General features: G+C 37.9%; 1 protein-coding gene across 1 annotated transcript in view; it reads right to left on the bottom strand.

Moving 5' to 3' along the window:
• Nucleotides 1-20,000, bottom strand: part of cfap221 (cilia and flagella associated protein 221) — a 24,720-nt gene that overhangs the window by 2,487 nt on the left and 2,233 nt on the right. Inside the window, exons 3-21 of the mRNA XM_030085731.1 lie at nucleotides 19,015-19,101; nucleotides 18,784-18,879; nucleotides 16,941-17,041; nucleotides 16,068-16,171; nucleotides 14,089-14,236; nucleotides 10,368-10,476; nucleotides 10,220-10,286; nucleotides 9,365-9,473; nucleotides 8,945-9,032; nucleotides 7,980-8,069; nucleotides 7,065-7,160; nucleotides 6,773-6,836; nucleotides 6,534-6,619; nucleotides 6,058-6,138; nucleotides 5,342-5,449; nucleotides 4,616-4,753; nucleotides 4,464-4,549; nucleotides 4,315-4,393; nucleotides 2,960-3,048 (exon numbers count right to left, since the gene is read on the bottom strand). Coding sequence (XP_029941591.1) covers nucleotides 2,960-3,048; nucleotides 4,315-4,393; nucleotides 4,464-4,549; nucleotides 4,616-4,753; nucleotides 5,342-5,449; nucleotides 6,058-6,138; nucleotides 6,534-6,619; nucleotides 6,773-6,836; nucleotides 7,065-7,160; nucleotides 7,980-8,069; nucleotides 8,945-9,032; nucleotides 9,365-9,473; nucleotides 10,220-10,286; nucleotides 10,368-10,476; nucleotides 14,089-14,236; nucleotides 16,068-16,171; nucleotides 16,941-17,041; nucleotides 18,784-18,879; nucleotides 19,015-19,101 — 1,826 coding nt within the window. The remainder of the gene's footprint in view (nucleotides 1-2,959; nucleotides 3,049-4,314; nucleotides 4,394-4,463; nucleotides 4,550-4,615; nucleotides 4,754-5,341; nucleotides 5,450-6,057; nucleotides 6,139-6,533; nucleotides 6,620-6,772; nucleotides 6,837-7,064; nucleotides 7,161-7,979; nucleotides 8,070-8,944; nucleotides 9,033-9,364; nucleotides 9,474-10,219; nucleotides 10,287-10,367; nucleotides 10,477-14,088; nucleotides 14,237-16,067; nucleotides 16,172-16,940; nucleotides 17,042-18,783; nucleotides 18,880-19,014; nucleotides 19,102-20,000) is intronic.

Raw genomic sequence — 20,000 nt, 5'->3', positions numbered from 1 at the left:
TATATATATATATATATATATATATATATATATATATATATATATACATATATGTATATATATGTATATATATACATATTAATATACACACCTCCTATTGTTATAGTGGAGCAGCAAAGGGAAAGGGGAAACTTTTTCTCCAGCTACGGTGCGGATCGGTGCTTCGCTCTGCAGATCATGCGACGCCGGGAAAGTGGAAACGGTTTGATTAAACCGCCGTCCGGTCCGATCTCTCACGGAAACGTCGCCTGGAATGACGGCGTTCCAGAGAGAGAGAGAGAGATGGGTGCAGACCTGAGAGGAAGCGGTTGTGACAGAGTACAGCAGAGGCGGGCTGATCCACGCCGTGTTTCCCTGAGCCGCTACATCCAAACACCATGACTTATTCAGCGGCCATTTAGACCCCGGGCTGAATTAATCATGGCTCTGTGGCCTGGATTCAGGAGGAGAGGCAGGGAGGTCATCCACGTTCCAGCAGGGCGGTTAGGTTAATGGCTTAGATTAGATTAAGTAATCACGCTGTAAATTAACATCTCAAAAAATAATGTGAAATTATTTATTTAAATGGAGATTTTGTAGAGAAATTGGATGATTTTTTTATACTTTTTAAATTAGATTAATCACGAATTTTGTAATTAGATCAATCAACTACACCACAAATTAACACGTTATAAAAATTAACATGAAATTAATGATATACTGACATTAAGATTTTTTTTAAATGTGATTAATTTGAGGTTTTTTAAAATTAATTTAATGTTTTTAAATGTGATTAATTAGATTTATTACTCATATTTTAATTAATTTGATTATTTTTTGATCACAAAACATTCATGATTGAAGAACATTCAATCATTCATTCCTCTCAAAAGCAATCTGCCACATCTTTGCCTCTACCTTAACATATTTACATGTGTTACATACATCAAAATGTAGATATTTTCCTCGTGATTCTCTCAATACTTTAATTTTGTCTCTATCTCAAACGGCTCTCTCTCCAGATGCGTTTGTTTGAGGAGAGTGCGGGATTTTCTCCCATCCGCTCCAATGCATTTTGGAGAGAGATTTTCTCATCTGACTCCAAAAGTTCACACATCTTTACAAACTCGCTGGGGATGGATGAAAGATCCTACAGACATGAAAATCTCAGGATAAATCCATGAAAGGGTTTCGACGCTCACAGTAAAAAAAGATTTTTCAATTTCACGTCTCGGTTCTCGAGAAACAACATTTCTTCAACCCTGCGCGCTGCGTGAAAAACTGCTGACTCACTGTCATGGCCGCTGAGTGGAGCTGGTCTCCATGGCAACATCTGACGATCCCAGCTCAGAGCTCACAGTGAAAATATATTCAACAGAGAAACAGCTATAAAATCTCCTTCGAGGGGCACTTGAAACTCTTAAAACAAGTGCTTTCAGCTCCCATGATGCTTTGCGCCCACGATGTTTCAGTTCAGGGTAAATACTCCCTGGCTCCCGGCGGAGTGACGAGCTCCAGCTGCTGACCATAATTCAGTTCTGTCAGCGGGGAGCGGGGAGCTTTCACCTCGGTGGCGGCGGCGGCGGCTTGCTCTGGAACGGCGCCCGCAGGTCTCACTGCCGCCACCAACAACCTGCGTCCACGAGGATTTATTTTACCACACTGGATTCCATCTGGAGCGGGTTTGGACCCGGTGAAATAAGAGCCGTCATAGCCTTTAAATTCAAACACTACGGTTTTTTTTATTTTTTTTAAGGTGTAATTGTGTTGAAATACAAAAAAAAAAAAGAAAAAAAAAATCCAAGGAAAATGCTTGTATTTTAAAATAAAGTAAATTTTAAGAGTGCAAAATAGAGTGAAATGCACAAAAAAAAAATGCATTATGCATTAATTACAGCCTATTTTTGCACCATAGATATTAGTGCTGCAGGATTATCGCAATCACAATGTCAGCACGTGCAATTACGTAATCGCAAAAGGGGTGCGATTGTGCAATTATTAAAAAAAACTGTAAAAAAAAAAAAAAAAAAAAAACCCTAACCCGGAGAGAGAGCAGATGTCTGCTGCAAGTAGTCTGCGCTCGCTAACAGGGCAGCCGGAGCGCAGTCGTTTGCGTCGTGCGGGGTTTATTCGCTGCGTTCCATTGGTCAGGTAAACAACACCAGCGTAGCCAGGAGGGGTGGGAGCCATAATGGCGGACACGCAGAGACTAAGCGGCTCCGAGAGTGACGCTAAAAACTCAGGTCTTTTTTTCTTTCATGTTGTGATTTTTTTTTTTTTTGAAGTTATATAAACTGGAGTTTAAAAAATAAAACGGGACAATGAGGAAATGTGCACTGCAAAAACAGCCCTACTAGAAATAAGCTAAATACTCTTAAATCTGGGCAAAATTTCTTGCATTGAGCAAAAAAAATCTGCCAATGCGGTAAGCAAAGTTTACCTGGCTCGAATTCTTAAAGGGGCTGTATCTATATATATATATATATATATATATATATATATATATATTTTCATTTATTACTATCATTGTATTATTTCGTGGATGGATGTTGCCCCGGAACCTGTATAACAAATATTATATATATATATATATATATATATATATATATATATATATATATATATATGTATATATATGTGTGTGTGTGTGTGTGTATACATATATGTGTGTGTGTATATGTATGTATTTATATATATATATATATGTATTTATTTATTTATTTATTTATTACTATCATTATATTATTTCGTGGACGGATGTTGCCCCGGAACCTGTATAACAAATATTATATATATACACATACATATATATATACATATATATATATATATATATATATATATATATATATATATATATACATATATACATATATATGTATATACATATATGTATGTGTGTGTGTGTGTGTGTGTGTATATTGGAACCTCTGATAGGCTGGTTTTGGCCCACAGGCCTTATGTTTGACCCATGGCCTACCTGGTCCACTGAGACCCTCTGGTTGAATCCTGCCGGCTGAACCGGGGCGCTGAGTTGAAACCCCTCCAGGTCGTGACCTCTGGGGTCATCTGAGGGTCACAGGACGAAAATATATCAGAAACCTTGAAGAGCACTGTAAAAAATAAAAAATCTAAATGTGAACAAGTTTTTGAAAGTTGTTTTGAGTGGAAGTGTCTCATTTTACTGGATTTAAGATAAATTCATGCAAAAATTATATTTCAGCAAAATAAAAGACTTGATTTAAGAGAAGTTCTCTGGAATCAAGACAGTTTTACCTTCTTCTATTGGTGGATTTCTTTACTCATTTCAAAGTAAAAGCATCTTATTTTAAGATAAATCTGCCAACAGAACAAGTGAAAAATGTATTTTTTTAACTGATTTCAAAGTACAACTGAAAGTACAACTGAAAGCTGTAGATTTTTTTAAAAACTTATTTCAAAGTAAAAGTATCTTAATTTAAGAAAGGAAAAAACACATAGAACAAGTCAAATTTGTATTTTTTTTTTACTTATTACAAATTAAAAGCACGTTGATTTAAGACAAAAAACGGACGGTAAAACAACTGAAAATTGTAGATTTTTTTTACTCATTAAGTAAAGGTATCTAAATTTAAGAAAAAAAGTGAAAACTGTCTTGATTTCCTTATATACTATAAAAAAGATTCACTTAATTTTCAAGAAAAAAACATGTAATTCCACCAAAGAAGTTGATTAGAGTATACATTTGTTACTAAATTAAATAAAAAGTAACAAAAATAATATAATAATCATTATTTTATGCAAGAATTCACTTAATTTTAGACATTTTAGGATATTTGTTTAAGCATTAAAGTGAAATAAATCCAGCTGCTTTGTCATTTTAAATAAATAAAAAAATTGAAAATTTCCACTTGTTCTTCTGACTGATTTTTTTTCTTAAGTTAAGATACTTTAACTTTGAAAAAACCAAAAAAATATATAATTTTCACTCATTCTGTTGGCAGATTTTTGTTTTAACTAAATTAAAATACTTTTACTTTGAAGTAAAGTTAAAAAAAAAAAATCTACAATATGTATTTTCTATTGGCATATTTTTTCCCCCTAAAACTAAGATACTTTTACTGTGGAAATCAGTAAAAAACAAAAGAAATCCACCAATAGGAGAAGATAAAACTGTATTAATTCCAGAGAATTTCTCTTAAATCAAGTCTATTATTTTGATGAAATATAATATTTAAGTGAATTTATCTTACATCCAGTAAAATGACACATTTTCACTCAGAACACGTTTAAAAAACTTGGTCAAATTTCCACTTTTATCAGTGAGAAAGTTATTTTCTTCAAGTATCAACTGACCTGCTGCTCTGGAATCATCTTCTGATTGGCTGGAGTGAGTCTCTTCATACCGCATGCCTTGCTCAAGGGGACTGAGAACCTGAACAGGAGAAACAGCTCTTGAACCGTCCTCTGTTGATGGATAAAACAAAGATGGCCGCCGCCGCTACCTGTCCAGGGGGCAGAGGTGGGACTCCAGCTCGCTCTCCAGGTACCTGGGTGGGGGTTTGAACGCCCGCAGGCCGGGCGCCGGGTTCTGTAAGAACCGCCATGAGGTTAGAATCCGGTATCGGACGGCCGTTCGACCCCATTGGTTACTTACGAAGATCCGGAGAGGGTTTGAAGGGGCGGGGCCAAGCAGGGAGGCGGGGGCGGAGAAGGAGAGAAAGGGGAGGGGTTTATCCTCCAAGGAGGCGGGGTCTGGAGGCGGAGCTATGGCACTGCTGGTCACCTGATGGTCCTGCTGGGGTCAAAAGTATTGATAGTATATAAAAGATGGACGGAGCTAAAGTGACGTCATCACCAGACTGTATGTAAAAGATGGGCGGAGCTAACGTGACGTCATCACTAGACTGTATGTAAAAGATGGGCGGAGCTAACGTGACGCCATCCATGAACTATATAAAATATGGGCGGAGCTAAAGTGACGTCATCACCAGAATGTATGTAAAAGATGGGCGGAGCTAACGTGACGTCATCACTAGACTGTATGTAAAAAGATGGGTGGAGCTAACGTGACGCCCTCCATGAGCTATATAAAATATGGGCGGAGCTAAAGTGACGTCATCACCAGAATGTATGTAAAAGATGGGCGGAGCTAAAGTGACATCATCACTAGACTGTATATAAAAGATGGGCGGAGCTAACGTGACATCATCCATAGACTGTATTTTTCAACGGGTTTCATTGACACTCAGGCTCTTTTTGAAACCAACATCACCACCCCCTGCTGGAATTTTGCCAGAATTACAGCTTTTCTGCACGTCACCATTATCATCCCTTTTCGTCATGGATAGGTCTTTTTTGGCTCCTGGCTCCTGTTCCTTACCGGCTCTACAGGGCGAAGCGTTCGGGCCGGAGCGGCGGGGATGTACGAGGTGAAAGCCTCCCATGTGGAGACGGGCTGGTAGTTCATGAGCTTATAGTGCTGAGGAACCTGGGAAACACAGAAAAAACAATGTCCCATGATGCACCTGAACTGGATGGAAAAACAATGTCCCGCAATGCACTTGTATTACATGGAAAAACAATGTTCCATAATGCACCTGTAATACAGAGAGATGGAAAAACAGTGTCCCATAATGCACCTGTGCTGAATGAAAATACAATGTTCCACAATGGACCTGCATTGACTCAATCTCCCACAATGCACCTGTAATACAGAGGGATGGAAAAACAATGGTCCATAATGCACCTGTGCTGCATCGGGATGAAAAGAAAAGTCCCATAATGCACCTGTACTCCACAGGGATAAAAAAAAGTCCCATAATGCACCTGTACAACGAACAATGTCCCACAATGCACCTGTGCTGCACAGAGATGAAAAGACAATGTCCCATAATGCACCTGTACTGGATGAAAAAAACAATGTCCCATAATGCACCTGTACTGATGAAAAAGCAATGTCCCATAATGCACCTGTACTGGATGAAAAAGCAATGTCCCATAATGCACCTGGACTGGATGAAAAAAAACAATTTCCCATAATGCACCTGTACAAAATAAAGTCCCATAATGCACTTGTAAAACTCTTTTATTTCATACCTCGAGCTTGAAGAAAGGAACACTCGTGGTCACGGTCACCTGGACGGGATCCACTGGCAGCGGCGCCGACTCAACGCCAGCCTGCCGTCGTCAAGGAGACAAACGCTGTCATTTGATTGGCTCATCTAGCAGAGGCTTCTGGGTAATTAGGAGTGGAATCAAACCAAGCCCACCATCTCACCTTCCCTTCACCTGATAGCATATTTTGATCGTGCTATCAGATGATCAAAGCAATTAATCTAATTAATTCCATGATTTTTAACTAATTAATCTCGTCACATTTTAATCTCATATCTCCTTTCGGTCCCTAAATAAAGAATAAAAATTCTGGGAAGTTCCATAATTGTTACAATAAACATTTCTCTAAAGTACGCTATAATTAATCTAACAAATTAATTTGCGGTGTAATTAATTAATCTAATTAATGTATTAAATTGACAGCAATAATAACTTACATTAATCTTATTTCTACTCACCGTTGGATGATCTTCAGTAGAAAAAACGGGGAACGTAGAAGGAAAAATTCTGCGTGGAGAGATTTCCACCTCGGCGGTCGTTTCGTCTTTAAATCAAACACGGAGAACTTCTTAAAAATCAACATTTTTCCATACGTTGTGTAAAAATAGCGCGTCTCCTCGGGCGTCTACGCGTCTGAATTCATTCGGACGCCGCCGTCGGTGCTCATTTGCATAAAGAGGTCAGGTGAGACGGTGACCTTGCAGGTTCTTTGGGTTCTTCAGGGATTCCAGGATCCGGTCGCCACGGCAACGGATCAAAATCTGTGGAATTTTTTTTAAAAAAGATGCTCAACTGAGAATTTCTTGCAAAGAAAAAAAAAACAAACAAACAAAAAAAAAACAAATCTATAGAAACAATCGGGAATTGAACCGGCAGCGTAAAGTAAAGCTGACTGAACTGTAAAGAACATGAGTCATGGAAAAAGGTCCCGGGCGTTCATATGCAAATGAGATCATTTGCATATTTGGCAGGGAAACAGGGGGCGGTACCTTGCGAGCTGCCTGCTGGAACAGTCTGAGGGCCCGTCGCCGCTGCGCCCAGCGGGGGGCGGTGTAGAACTGGAAGGACGGGCGTCCCTCGGGGGCCTGTGGGGGGAGGGCGCACACACACACACACACACACACACACACACACACAGACACACACACGGTTACATGAACATTCAACATGATTTTATATTCCAGGAAGTTGGATTTTCAAACTCTCCTCGATAGAAGTGGATGCACTGGAGACCCATCCAAGATGGCGGCAGACTTGGATTTTTAATTTCTATTATTATCACATCACTGAAACATTTTTTTAACACAATTTGTTTATTTTGGAACTAATTTCCAAATGATTTAGCTTCTTAAAAGCAGCAGGCATGATTTTATATTCCAGGAAGCTAGGCTTTCAGACTCTCCTCTATAGAAGTAGATGCATGTGGAGACCCATCCAAGATGGCGGCGTGATGCGGCCATTTAATCCCTATTGTTATCACATCATTCATTTTAACCTGCAGTGTCACAGATCAGCTGAAAATGGTGAAAAGTCAGCCATGATTTTATTCTTTCTATATAAGAAAAATATGTTTTTAACACTATTTGTTGATTTTGGAACTGATTTTCACACGATTTAGTTTCTTAAAAGCAGTAGACATGATTTTATATTCAAAAATTTGGGTTTTCAGACTCTCTTCTATAGAGGTGGATGCACAGGAGACCCATCCAAGATGGCGGCTGCTGTTTAATTTATTTGGCCAAAAAAAAGTTCACTTTCCCATATATAGTGATGATAACTCTGTGATTATGTTTATATTAGGGCTTTAATGATGGAGGTGTAAGGAAATAATCTAAATTAATCATTATGTTTTTAATGAACGGTCAACTTTTTAAGGTAAAAATGTTTGAAAAGCGACGCGGCACCTGTCCCGCTTCTCGAACCACCGGCGTTGAGGACAGCCTGGGGCGTCCAGCGGCGATGTCTTCCTCCAGTCCAAAGCCGCCGCTCCTCACCTGTGTCGGTAAAACCATATATATATATATATATATATATGCATAGGGATGAAAAAAAAACAATGTCTAAACAACAAAAGCATCACTTTTGTCTCCAATTTCTTTTCTTTGAGCCAGTTTGTCACTAACTCCAATTCTGCAATTAATCGCAATTTTTGAAAAATTAATCACTGACAGCCCTGCATCAATTAATCACGATAAAAACTGACAGCACTATTTATATGAAAGCTGCTATTCAGATTCCTTCATCTGTCGAACTGAACGCATGAGACCCATCCAAGATGGCGGCCTGTCAGATTCCTTCCTCTTTAAAAGTGAATGCACGAGACCCATACAAGATGGCGGCCTTACAAATTCTTTCTTCTATAGATCTGAAGGCATGAGACCCATCCAAGATGGCAGCCTTTCAGCTCACTTCCGCTATGGAGGTGAATGCATGAGACCCATCCAACATGGAGGCCTTTCAGATTCCTTCTTTAATAGAAGTGAATGTATGAGACCTATCTAAGATGGCAACCTTTCAAATTACTTCCTCTATGGAAGTGATCGCACGAGATCCATTCAAGATGGCGGCCTTCCAGATTCCTTCCTCATTCGAAGTGAATGCATGAGACCCATCCAAGATGGCAGCCACACTAGTACATCATCCCCATCTCTAGTCATGCAGTGACTCTTCTTCCTGGGAGGGATTTGTTATTATTATTTATTTAGCACTAGCATGAGTTGAGTGGTGAATTATCAACACATCTGGTGACCGTGTCGTCCAATCAGATGCCGAGGAAAACACTTGCAGAGGTCGGCCATAATGGATGGGTAAACAACAGTTTTGTCTTGATGGGAGATTTTTAACAGTCTGTGGTTTGGTGCCGTTGTACCGTTGAGCAAGGCAGACCGGTCTCTCTCTGGTCCAGGATCTGCCTCCTGGTTCTCTCCGTCATCGGCTCTGCTCCAACACGAACCTGCCTGAGAGGAAAATATGAACAAGAACCGCCTGTTAGAGTCATGAGTTCTCATTCATTTCTGTTTAAATCAGGGGCATCAAACTAGTTAAAGGTCAAAGTTCAGCTGTGTTTTTAAGTGTGTGTTTACACAAGAGTCAAGGGAGAATGCAGTGACAGTACAGAGCTTTTCGAAAAAGTTTCAAAGCTAGTGGATGATTAAAGCTTTTCCTTCTCTTGTGCAGTTGATGAAATGATGGGACTGGCAGGGGCCGGATCGGACCCTTCTGAGGACCTGGTTTTGGCCCACGGGCCTTACGTTTAAACACAACTGATTTAAATTCTAACAGAACCTACCATCGGAGGCGGTTCTCCTGCTCGTCCTTCACGTCCCGCTGCACCGACTTAGTGAAGAGCGCCTCCTTCAGCTGCCGGGTTGACGGTTCAACGCCGCTGCTGGATACGGCTGGAGAATATCAATGACAAATGGATTTTTGTTGCTTATTTCAAAGTAAAAGTATCTTAATTGAAGGAAGAATAAAAATACCAATAAAATGAGACATTTTTTTATTATTTCAAAGTAAAAGTATTTTAATTTAAGGAAAAATGTCTGCCAATAGAACAAGAATTTCTTTACTTATTTCAAAGTAAAAGTATCTTCATTTAAGAAAAAAATCTGACAACAGAGCAAGTGAAAATTGAAATAACTAAAAAAAAATCTACAGAGTAAAAGTATCTGAAAGAAAATAAAATCTGTCAAAAGAACAGATTTCTTTGTACTTATTTCAAAGTAAAAGTATCTTAATTTAAAAAATTCTGCCAATAGAACAAGAATTCCTTTAATTATTTCAGAGTAAAAGCATCTTAATTACAGAAATCTACCAATAAAACAAGATTTGTTTCACTTATTTCAAAATAAAAGTATCTTAATTAAAAAAAAAATCTGCCAAGAACACAATTTTTTGGCTTATTTCAAAGTAAAAATATCTTAATTAAAAAAAAATCTGCCGACAGAAGAATAATTTTTTTATTGATTGATTTTTTTTTTTTTTTTAATTAAGATACTTTTACTTTGAAATAAGTTAAATAATTTACCAATAGAGAAGTGGAAACTGTCCTGATTAAATCAAGTCTTTCTATCTTGACGAAATATAAGTTTTCAGTGAATTTATCTTGAATCCAGTAAAACGAAAACCAGTTTTAAAAACTTGCTCGGCTGTGATGAGTCTCTCATCAGGATCTTCTTCACGTCCACGAGGCGTTCAGGCTCCACCGCCGACTGTAGGAAAATTCAGCATTCAATTTAAAGACGTAGTCAATTGACCAATGAGATTCTGCGGTCAGAGAAAATGAGCGTTGCCTTTGATTGCTCGGCCTCTCTGGTGGATCGGCGTCGGATTTTGATTGGTCGAGCTGGGGAGGTGGGTGGCGGCCTGCCGGGGTCGGCCGGGCACCACTTCCTGTCCTGGCTGGGACAGGAAATGACATCATAGGTCATTTGACACCGACGGGTGATGTCATGGACGAGAGGGTGGAACGGGGACAGTGCAACTTTTTGGAAAAACACTGTTTCCATGGAAACGAGGGAAAACGCAACTTTTCGAAAACACCGACTGCCTCTATGTAAACGGGAGAAAACGCAACTTTTTGAAAACACCGACTGTCTCTATGGAAACGGGAGAAAACGCAACTTTTTGAAAACACTCCAACTGTCTCCATGGAAACGGGAGAAAACGCAACTTTTTGAAAACACTGACTGTCTCTATGGGACGGGAGAAAACGCAACTTTTCGAAAACACCGACTGTCTCTATGGAAACGGGAGAAAAAGCAACTTTTTAAAAAGACTGTTTCCATGGAAACAAGGGAAAACACAACTTTTTGAAAACACCGACTGTCTCTATGGAAACGGGAGGTAAAGAAACTTTTTAAAAACACTGTTTCCATGGAAACGAGGGAAAAGGCAACTTTTCGAAAACACCGACTGTCTATGGAAATGGGAGAAAACGCAACTTTTCGAAAACACCGACTGTCTCTATGGAAACGGGAGAAACGCAACTTTTCGAAAACACCGACTGTCTCTATGGAAACGGGAGAAACGCAACTTTTCGAAAACACCGACTGTCTCTATGGAAACGGGAGAAACGCAACTTTTCGAAAACACTCCAACTGTCTCTATGGAAACGGGAGAAAACAACTTTTTGAAAAACACAGTTTCCATGGAAACAGGAGAAAACGTAATTATTTGAAAACACCGACTGTCTCCATGGAAATGGGAGAAAATGAAACTTTTAGAAAACACCGACTGTCTCCGTGGAAACGGGAGAAAACAAAACTTTTAGAAAACACCGACTGTCTCCATGGAAACGGGAGAAAACGCAAATTTTCAAAAACACTCTTTGCTTTTAGCTCTTGTTTATCTAATTATCTACTAAATCTGGAAACACTGTGGCTCATCTTGTTTATGTTGACGTTTGGGCTTCTTATACACTGTAAAAAACCTGTGGCCCAAATCCAAGATATTCAAATCCGGTTGAATGAACTTGGTAAGATTTTGAGTTTTTACAGTGTAATCTGTAAATATGTGAATTTTGTTGAGTTTATTTAATAAATTGACACTTCTGGAGGACAAAAAGTGGATTTATGGCTGAAAAAATGAGACATTTGGAAGAAAATAAGTGTCAAAATAAAGGTTTTGGTGAAGAAATGAAAGATTTTTTTCCCTTTTCATTTTTGCAATTGTTCACAGTCCAATAATTAAGATAAAACAAATTTAAAAATACATAAATATTGATTTGAATTTTAAATAAAGATTTAAAAATTCATTTTCTTTTAATTCGTCTTAAAATAAATTCAATTTCAAAAGATATTATTTAAAAAAGCCCCAATTTTTCTCATCTTTTGAGCAGCAGTGGATGAAGAACCAAACATTTAAATTAGTCAGACTGTTATGATGAACAGACTTCTTACACTGCAACAAAAAAAAAAAAAAGTTTGCCGAAATCCAAGATGCTCAAATTTGGAGTTTTTATAGTGTATAAAAGTAAGATGTAAACATGCCAATTTTGTTGAGTTTATTTAATGAATTGAGACTTTGAGGATAAAAAGTGGATTTTCGACTGAAAAAAATTTGACATTTGGAAGAAAATAAGTGTCAAAATAAAGATTTCTCTCATTTTTTTGCAGTGTAATAATTAAAATTGAAAACAAATCCAAAAATAAATATTAAATAATTATAATTTTTAACAAATAATAAATATTTTTCCTTAATAAATTAAATTTTAAATTAAAAAAAAAAAAATTTGTTTAAAAATTCAATAAGCCCTAATTTTTCTCCTTTTTAACACTTCCAGATGTTGACACAAGCTTTTGAGAAATTCCAAAATAATACTCTTTTCTGTCAAATATCAAACAAACATACATATATATATATATATATATATATATATATATATATATATATATATATATATATATATATATATATATATATATACATGTATGTGTATATATGTATATATGTATGTATATTTATATATACATATATATACATAAATACACACACACACATATATATATATATATATATGTGTGTGTATTTATGTATATATATATGTATATTTATCAGATTTAAATTAGTCACCCTGTTATGATGAACAGACTTGTTACACTGTAAAATTTACTAGTTTTCTTTGATTTGTTGGATTTTTTTTACAGTGTATTTCCTTTCCTGATGTTTCCGTCAATTATTAACGGAGATAAGAGGCTGAGGGACGGACGGAGCCGCGTTCTCACGGGAAACCATCCAACGCCGCTTCTTCTGGGGGAAGGAGGGAGGGGGGGATTTAGTTTCTATTAATGTGAGAGAAAAATGCCATGGGTGTCAAACATCAGGCTCGTGGACCCATACAGTGGCCGCCTGGAGGTCCGATCTGGTCCAAAGACAATAAATGGGTCTTCTTAAAATAACTACTGGTTCTTCCTGAAGATTAAAATGAAATATTTCCATGAACGTGAATCCCAAAAAAAAAAAAATAAATAAATAAAAAAGCTATTGGTGTCTAACATAAGGCTCATGGACCAGAAAGTGGCCATCTGGAGGCTCATTTTGGCCCAAAGGACAAAAAACAAAAAAAACAAAAAAATCCTTTTTTTTTTAAAATACCAATAAAATAAAAGACCAAAAATGATATAATATTTCAATTAATGTGATAAAAAACCTGCCACTGGTGTCAAACATAAGGCTCGTGGGCCAAAATGTGGCCACTTGGAGGTCCCATGTGGCCCCAAAGACAAAGAAAAAAAATTCCTATTAGGGTTTTCTTACAACACTTCCTGTTTTTTTTTTTCCTGCAGACCAAAAATAATAGAATATTTCCACAAATGTAACTGGAAAAAAAAAATGCTATGGGTATCAAACATGAGGCTCATGACCCCAAAAAGTGGCCGCCTGGAAGCTCTGATCTGGCCCAAAGATGACAAAAAAATTCCCAACAGGGTTTTGTTAATATACTTCCTGTATATTCCTGCACACCAAAAATAATAGAATATTTCAATTAGTGTGCTGAAAAGCCATTGGTGTCAAACATAAGGCTCGTGGGCCCAAAAAGTGGCCACCTGAAGGTCCAATCAGACCCAAAGAAAAAAAAAATACTAGGTTTTCTTAAAATACTAATGAAAAAAAGACCACAAATTGTAAAATAATTCATATGATGTGATGACAAAAAACAAAAACCATTGGTGTCAAACATAAGGCTCAGGGGAGGTCCCATCTGGCCCAAAGCCAAAAATAACACCTTACTGGATTTTCCTAAAATACAAATAAAATAAAAGTCTAACAATAATGCTTCAAATTAGCTTTAAAAAAACAGAAACTGGATCCAAAATGGCCGCTGCATGGCTAACCTTAGGGCTTGTGGGCCAGAAAAAATGGCCGCCTGGAGGTCTAATCTGGCCCAAAGACAAAAATAGTACCTTACCGGATTTCCTTAAAATACTAACAAAATAAAAGACCAAAAATAAATGCCTGAAATTGCCTTCAGAAACAGGAAACCGGATCCAAAATGGCGTCCGCGCGGCTCACCTGGGCGAGCAGCTGCCGGTGACGGTGCAGAGGAACGGCCGGGAGCTGAACTGGGAGACCACCAGCTGGACAGTGGCCTGGGACGTCTCGTACCGCACAGGGTGAAAGGTCACGGTGACCCCCGCCTCGCCGCCGGCCGGGATCTCACCTGGAGGGGGCGGAGCAAAGCAAGGAGGGTTAGCTAGCGGGAACTAGTGGTTAGCAATGGCTAACCAACACTAGTTTTCTTACATTTAGTGTTCATATCTTGTATTTAGGCCACATCTTTTTACAGTGTATGTTGTTTTTTTGTATTTAATCAACAATTACAGAAGATTTTCTTATATTTTTTCACCAAAACTTTTACTTTGACACTTATTTTCTTCCAAATGTCTCATTTTTTCAGCCATAAATCCACTTTTTATCCTCCAAAAGTGTCAGTTCAAAAAATAAACTCACCTAAATTCACATATTGCTAACTGACTTATTTACACTGTAAAAAAACTCAAAGATTTATTCATCTTGTTTTCAGTCAAAAAGTCTCATCTCACTTGATTTAACATTAATTTAAGATACAGAGACTTATTTCATGATTTAAAATTCTAACAACAGATTTGTTTTTTAATTAAATTTACTTCCTTTGTGGACAGACAGCATTCTACTTGGGAGAATATTTTTTACAGTGTATAATTATTGACTATTCAGAACCATTTGGATTTCAATTCAAGGATTTTTAACCCAACAAGATTGCGAGAAACTTGTTGATTGCGTTTATTTGGGTTCGTTTACAGGTCTGTTGGCTCATCCTTAGAGGGTGGAGCGCATTAAACATGACCTTTGACCTCTGCAGCATAAAAAGAAAGTAGAAATCAAACATCATTGATTGATTGATTCTTATTTATGCTGTTTTTTGGATTCATTTTGAAGCATTTCCTGTGAATTTCCCGATACGTATTTCAATTTGCCCAAAACACCGACCAAAAAGAGACTATTGGATTACTATCAGGAAAAAAGTATCAATCAGTCAATTATTCATGATTGATTGATTGATTGGTACTTATACTGTTTCTGGATCCATTTCAAAGTATTTCCTTTGAATTTCATCACATAACTTTCAATTTTCGTTGACTTGCCCAAAACTGACGCAGAATAGACAACTGGCTTACTATTCGGATGAACCCATTTGTTCAGATTTCCTCAAAAAATTAAACTCTATTCTCAATTTCTTCCTTGTTTTTGATGTTCTTTTGGTTCAAAAACCTAAAAAATCTTGACTCCTGACTCTTCATCCAGCCAGACGCTCTTTGAGTATCGTTCCAGGTTCCCACGGAGTAGAAAAAACAACGTCTTAGATACTCCCCAGACCAGGAACGCTGCTTTTCAAGGAAAAAAGTATCAATTAATCAATCAAGATGGATCATGATTGATTGATTGATACTTTATTATGTTTTTGGATTCATTTTGAACCATTTCCTGTGAATTTCCCGATATGGATTTCAATTTGCATTGACTTGCCCAAAACCAACCAAGAAGAGACTATTGGATTACTATCGGAAAAAAAAGTATCAATCAATCAATTAATTATGATTGATTGATTGATACTTATTTTATACTGTTTCTGGATCCATTTTGAAGCATTTCCTTTGAATTTCATCACAACTTTGAATTTTCGTTGACTTGCCAAAAACTGACAAAGAAGACTCTACCAGATAAGAACAAACTCATTTGTTCAGATTTTCTCAACAAATTAATCCCTATTCTCAGTTGATTCCTTCTTTTTGATGCTCATTTAGTTGAAAACCCTCAACAATCCTGATTCCTGAACCTTCATCCAACTACAAACACTCTTTGAGAGTCGTTCCAGGTTCCCACGGAGTAGAAAAAAATTGTCTTAGATACTCCCCAGACCAGGAATGCTGCTTTATATCAGTATTTGGAATCTGGAGTCAGCGTTTTGAGGAAGACCAGACAGCGGTGGTGGTGGGGTTCGTTCTCCTCACCTTCCATCGGCTGGACGGAGAAGGCCGGGTGGGGCTGGAGGACGAAGGCCTGAAACTGGAAGGCAATGGGGCGACTGCAGCGCAGAGGGATGAGGTGGTGGAGGCTGTTGGGGAGAGAGAGGTCAGATGATACAGAGAGAGAGAGAGAGAGAGAGAGAGAGAGAGAGAGAGAGAGAGAGAGAGAGAGAAAGACGGTACGGTGGTTCAGAAGGGACAAACGTCACAGCACAAAGGGAACAGGAAGGCACAACATGACGACAAGAAGACACAATATGACAACAAGAAGACACAATACGACAACAAAAAGTCAAACGTGACAACAAAAAGTCACAAAACAACAACAAAAAGTCCAGACATAACAAAAAGTCACAAAACAACAACAAAAAGTCACAAAACAAAAAGCTGCAACACGACAACAAGAAGACACAACACAACAAGAAGTCGCAACAAAACAACAACAAGCCACAACACAACAATAAACTGTGAAAACATGAAAACAAAAAGTCACAACAACAAAAAGTCACGACACAACAAACTAAAGTCGCAAGACAACAAAAAGCCACAACACAACAACAAGGAGTCAAAACACAAAACAACACAACAACAAAAGACAACACCACAGCAAGAAGTCAACACAACAACAAAAGTCTCAACTCAAAAAAGTCATGTATTTGTTGTGTTTTGGCTTTTTGGTGTGTTGTGAGTTTTTGTTGTGTTGTGAGTTTTTGTTGTGTTGTGGCTTTGTTGTTGTCGTGTTGTGACTTTTGCCTGTGTGTTGGGTCATTGGACCTTTTGGTCCACCATAGATGGGATAGATGGGATGGCATGATGGGAGGTCAGGAAATACACACACACACACACACACACACACACCTGTGTCCCAGCGGGACGGCTGGGAGGTCGATGCGAGTCGGGATGTTCAGGTCGTCCAAGACGGGGTAGGCATGAACCGGAACCAACAGGTTCTCCTCCCCCTGAGGAGGAGGAGGTGAAGAAGGAGCAGAAGAAACAGGACGAAGAAGAAGAAGAAGAAACAGGAAGAACAAGAAGAAACAGGAAGAAGAGGAAGAAGAAAAAGAAGACGAAACAGGAAGAAGACAAAGAAGAAACAGGAAGAAGAGGAAGAAGAAAAAGAAGACGAAACAGGAAGAAGACAAAGAAGAAACAGGAAGAACAAGAAGAAACAGGAAGAAGAGGAAGAAGAAAAAGAAGACGAAACAGGAAGAAGAAGAAGAAGAAACAGGAAGAAGAGGAAGAAGAAAAAGAAGAAGAAACAGGAAGAAGTAGAAGAAGAAGAAGAAGAAGAAGAAGGAAGAAGACAAAGAAGAAACAGGACGAAGAAGAAGAAGAAGAAGAAGAAGAAGAAGAAACAGGAAGAAGAGGAGGAAGACCAAACAGGAAGAAGACAAAGAAGAAACAGGAAGAAGAAGAAGAAGAAAAAGAAGAAGAAGAAGATGATGAAGAAGATGAAGAAACAGCAGGAAGAAGAAGAAGAAGAAACAGGAAGACGAAGAAGAAGAAGAAGAAGAAGAAGGAGAAGAAGAAGAAACAGGAAGAAGACGAAGAAGAAGAAGAAGAAGAAGAAGAAGAAGAAGAAGAAGAAGAAGAAGAAACAGGAGGAAAAAGAAGAAACGGGAAGAAGACGAAGAAACAGCAGGAAGAAGAAGAAGAAGACAAAGAAGAAACAGGAAGAAGAAGAAACAGCAGGAAGAAGACGAAGAAACAGGAAGAAGAAGACAAGAAGAAGAAGAAGAAACAGGAAAAAGAAGAAGAGGAAGAGCTAAACATGGATGATGTTTTTTGTTTTTGTTTTGTTTGTAGCTTGTTAAGATCCAAAAAGTAACTACAACCAGTCATGAAGCACTAACTGACCCTCTTCTCTCCAGGGACTTTCACATATAGATACAGAGCTATGCAGTCCAGACGCCTCGCCAATGGGGCTGAATGTCCTCACCTGGCAGCCATCTTGGTAGGGGCAGGTGGCTCGTTCATCCACTTTAACAGCTAGAACCTGATCAGGTTGTTCTAAACTTCAGAGATGAAGTTATGACTCTGAATACTGATGAATGACAAGAATCAAAGAACTTTATATATTATTGTTCTCGTTCTATTGGCAGATTTTTTTTTTACTTATTTCAAAGTAAAAGTCCCTTAATTTAAGTAAAAAAAAATAAAAAATCTACCAATAGAACAAGAGAAAACTGTCTTGATTTCAGAGAACTTGTCTTAAATCAAGTCCTTCTATCTTGATGAAAAATAATTTTTCAGAGAATTTATCTTAAATTTAGCAAAATGAGAACTTTTTAACTCAAAATAAGTTCAATAGGCTTGCTCAGATTTGGATTTTTATGTAGTGTAGTTATTAAAGGGGATGAACTCAGTGTTCTGAGTGAGCCAGCTGCCCCTACCAAGATGGCCGCCGGGAAAGGACGCTCAGCTCCATTGTTGAGACTACCAGTCTTTACATACACATCTATGTTTGAAACTCCTGGCACTATGTTCAGGTTCCGGCGCAATGTGGAGTTGAGTTTGTTTTTTTTCTTTTTTTTTACTTTTTGTGTTAAAAACATGGTAAGTATTTCCAAAATAAAAGTGTTGAAGGTACTAAAACAGCTTATTATTAACTGTAAATGGCTTTTTTTAAGATAAAAAAAAACAACAACAACACTAATTTAAATAAAACTAGTGAAGCTAGAAATCGGCGCGGGAATCGAACCTGGCAGTGGACCCGGACGCAGTCGTAGAAGTAGCGCCACTCGTCAGGGCAGAACGCCACCTCTAGCGTGTAGCAGAGGCCCGGGATGAGCCGGAACTGGGAGGAGGGGTGGAAGAAGAAGTTAAAAAAAAAAAAAAAAAAAAAAAAAAAAAAATTCTGATTGCACTTGTAGATAAGTGGAGGAGTTGTTTTTTTTTTTTTTTTCAAAATAAAAGAGCATAATCAAATCACCTTTTTGGTGTAGGTAGTGTGGAAGTGGCGGGTCTGAGTGGGGACGATGTGAATATTCATGACTTCAGACGAGATGTTGATTAGTTTCTGAAGGAGGAGAGAAGAGAGTCATTTCATTCAATCAAGGAGACGAGAGGAAAAAATATACTTAAAAAAAAAAAAACATTCCATCTGGCCAATGTACGGAAGCCCAGGAGGGTCAATGATGCAATACACCAACAGTCACAACACAAGAACAAATAGGCACTAAACAACAACAAAAAGTCAATAAACAGCAAAAAATCAAGAAACAACAAAAATCCACAACACAACAACAGGCACTAAACAACAACAAAAAGTAACTACACTACAACAAAAAAGTCACAACACAACAGAAAGTCTCAAAACAACAGAAAGCCACAACACGACCAAAAAAAGTCACAACACGACAACAAAATGTCACAACATGACAACAAATGTCACAAAACAGCAACAAAAAGTCACAACACGACAACAAAAACTCACAACACAACAACAAAAAGTCACGACACAACAACAAAAAATCACAACACGAGAACAAAAAGTCACAAAACAACAACAAAAAGTCACGACACGACAACAAAAAATCACAACACGACAACAAAATGTCACAAAACAACAACAAAAAGTCACGACACGACAACAAAAAATCACAACACGAGAACAAAAAGTCACAACACGACAACAAAAAGTCACGACACGACAACAAAAAGTCACGACACGACAACAAAAAGTCACAGCACGACAACAAAAAGTCACGACACGACAAAAAGTCACATCACAACAAAAAGTCACAACACGACAACAAAAAGTCACGACACGACAAAAAGTCACATCACAACAAAAAGTCACAACACGACAACAAAAAGTCACGACACGACAAAAAGTCACGACACAACAACAAAAAGCCACAACACGACCACAAAAAGTCACAACACGACAACAAAATGTCACAACATGACAACAAA

The sequence above is a fragment of the Salarias fasciatus genome (genome assembly GCF_902148845.1).
Source record: "Salarias fasciatus chromosome 23 unlocalized genomic scaffold, fSalaFa1.1 super_scaffold_20, whole genome shotgun sequence".
Taxonomy (NCBI): domain Eukaryota; kingdom Metazoa; phylum Chordata; class Actinopteri; order Blenniiformes; family Blenniidae; genus Salarias; species Salarias fasciatus.
This window is presented reverse-complemented; position numbering and strand designations above follow the sequence as displayed.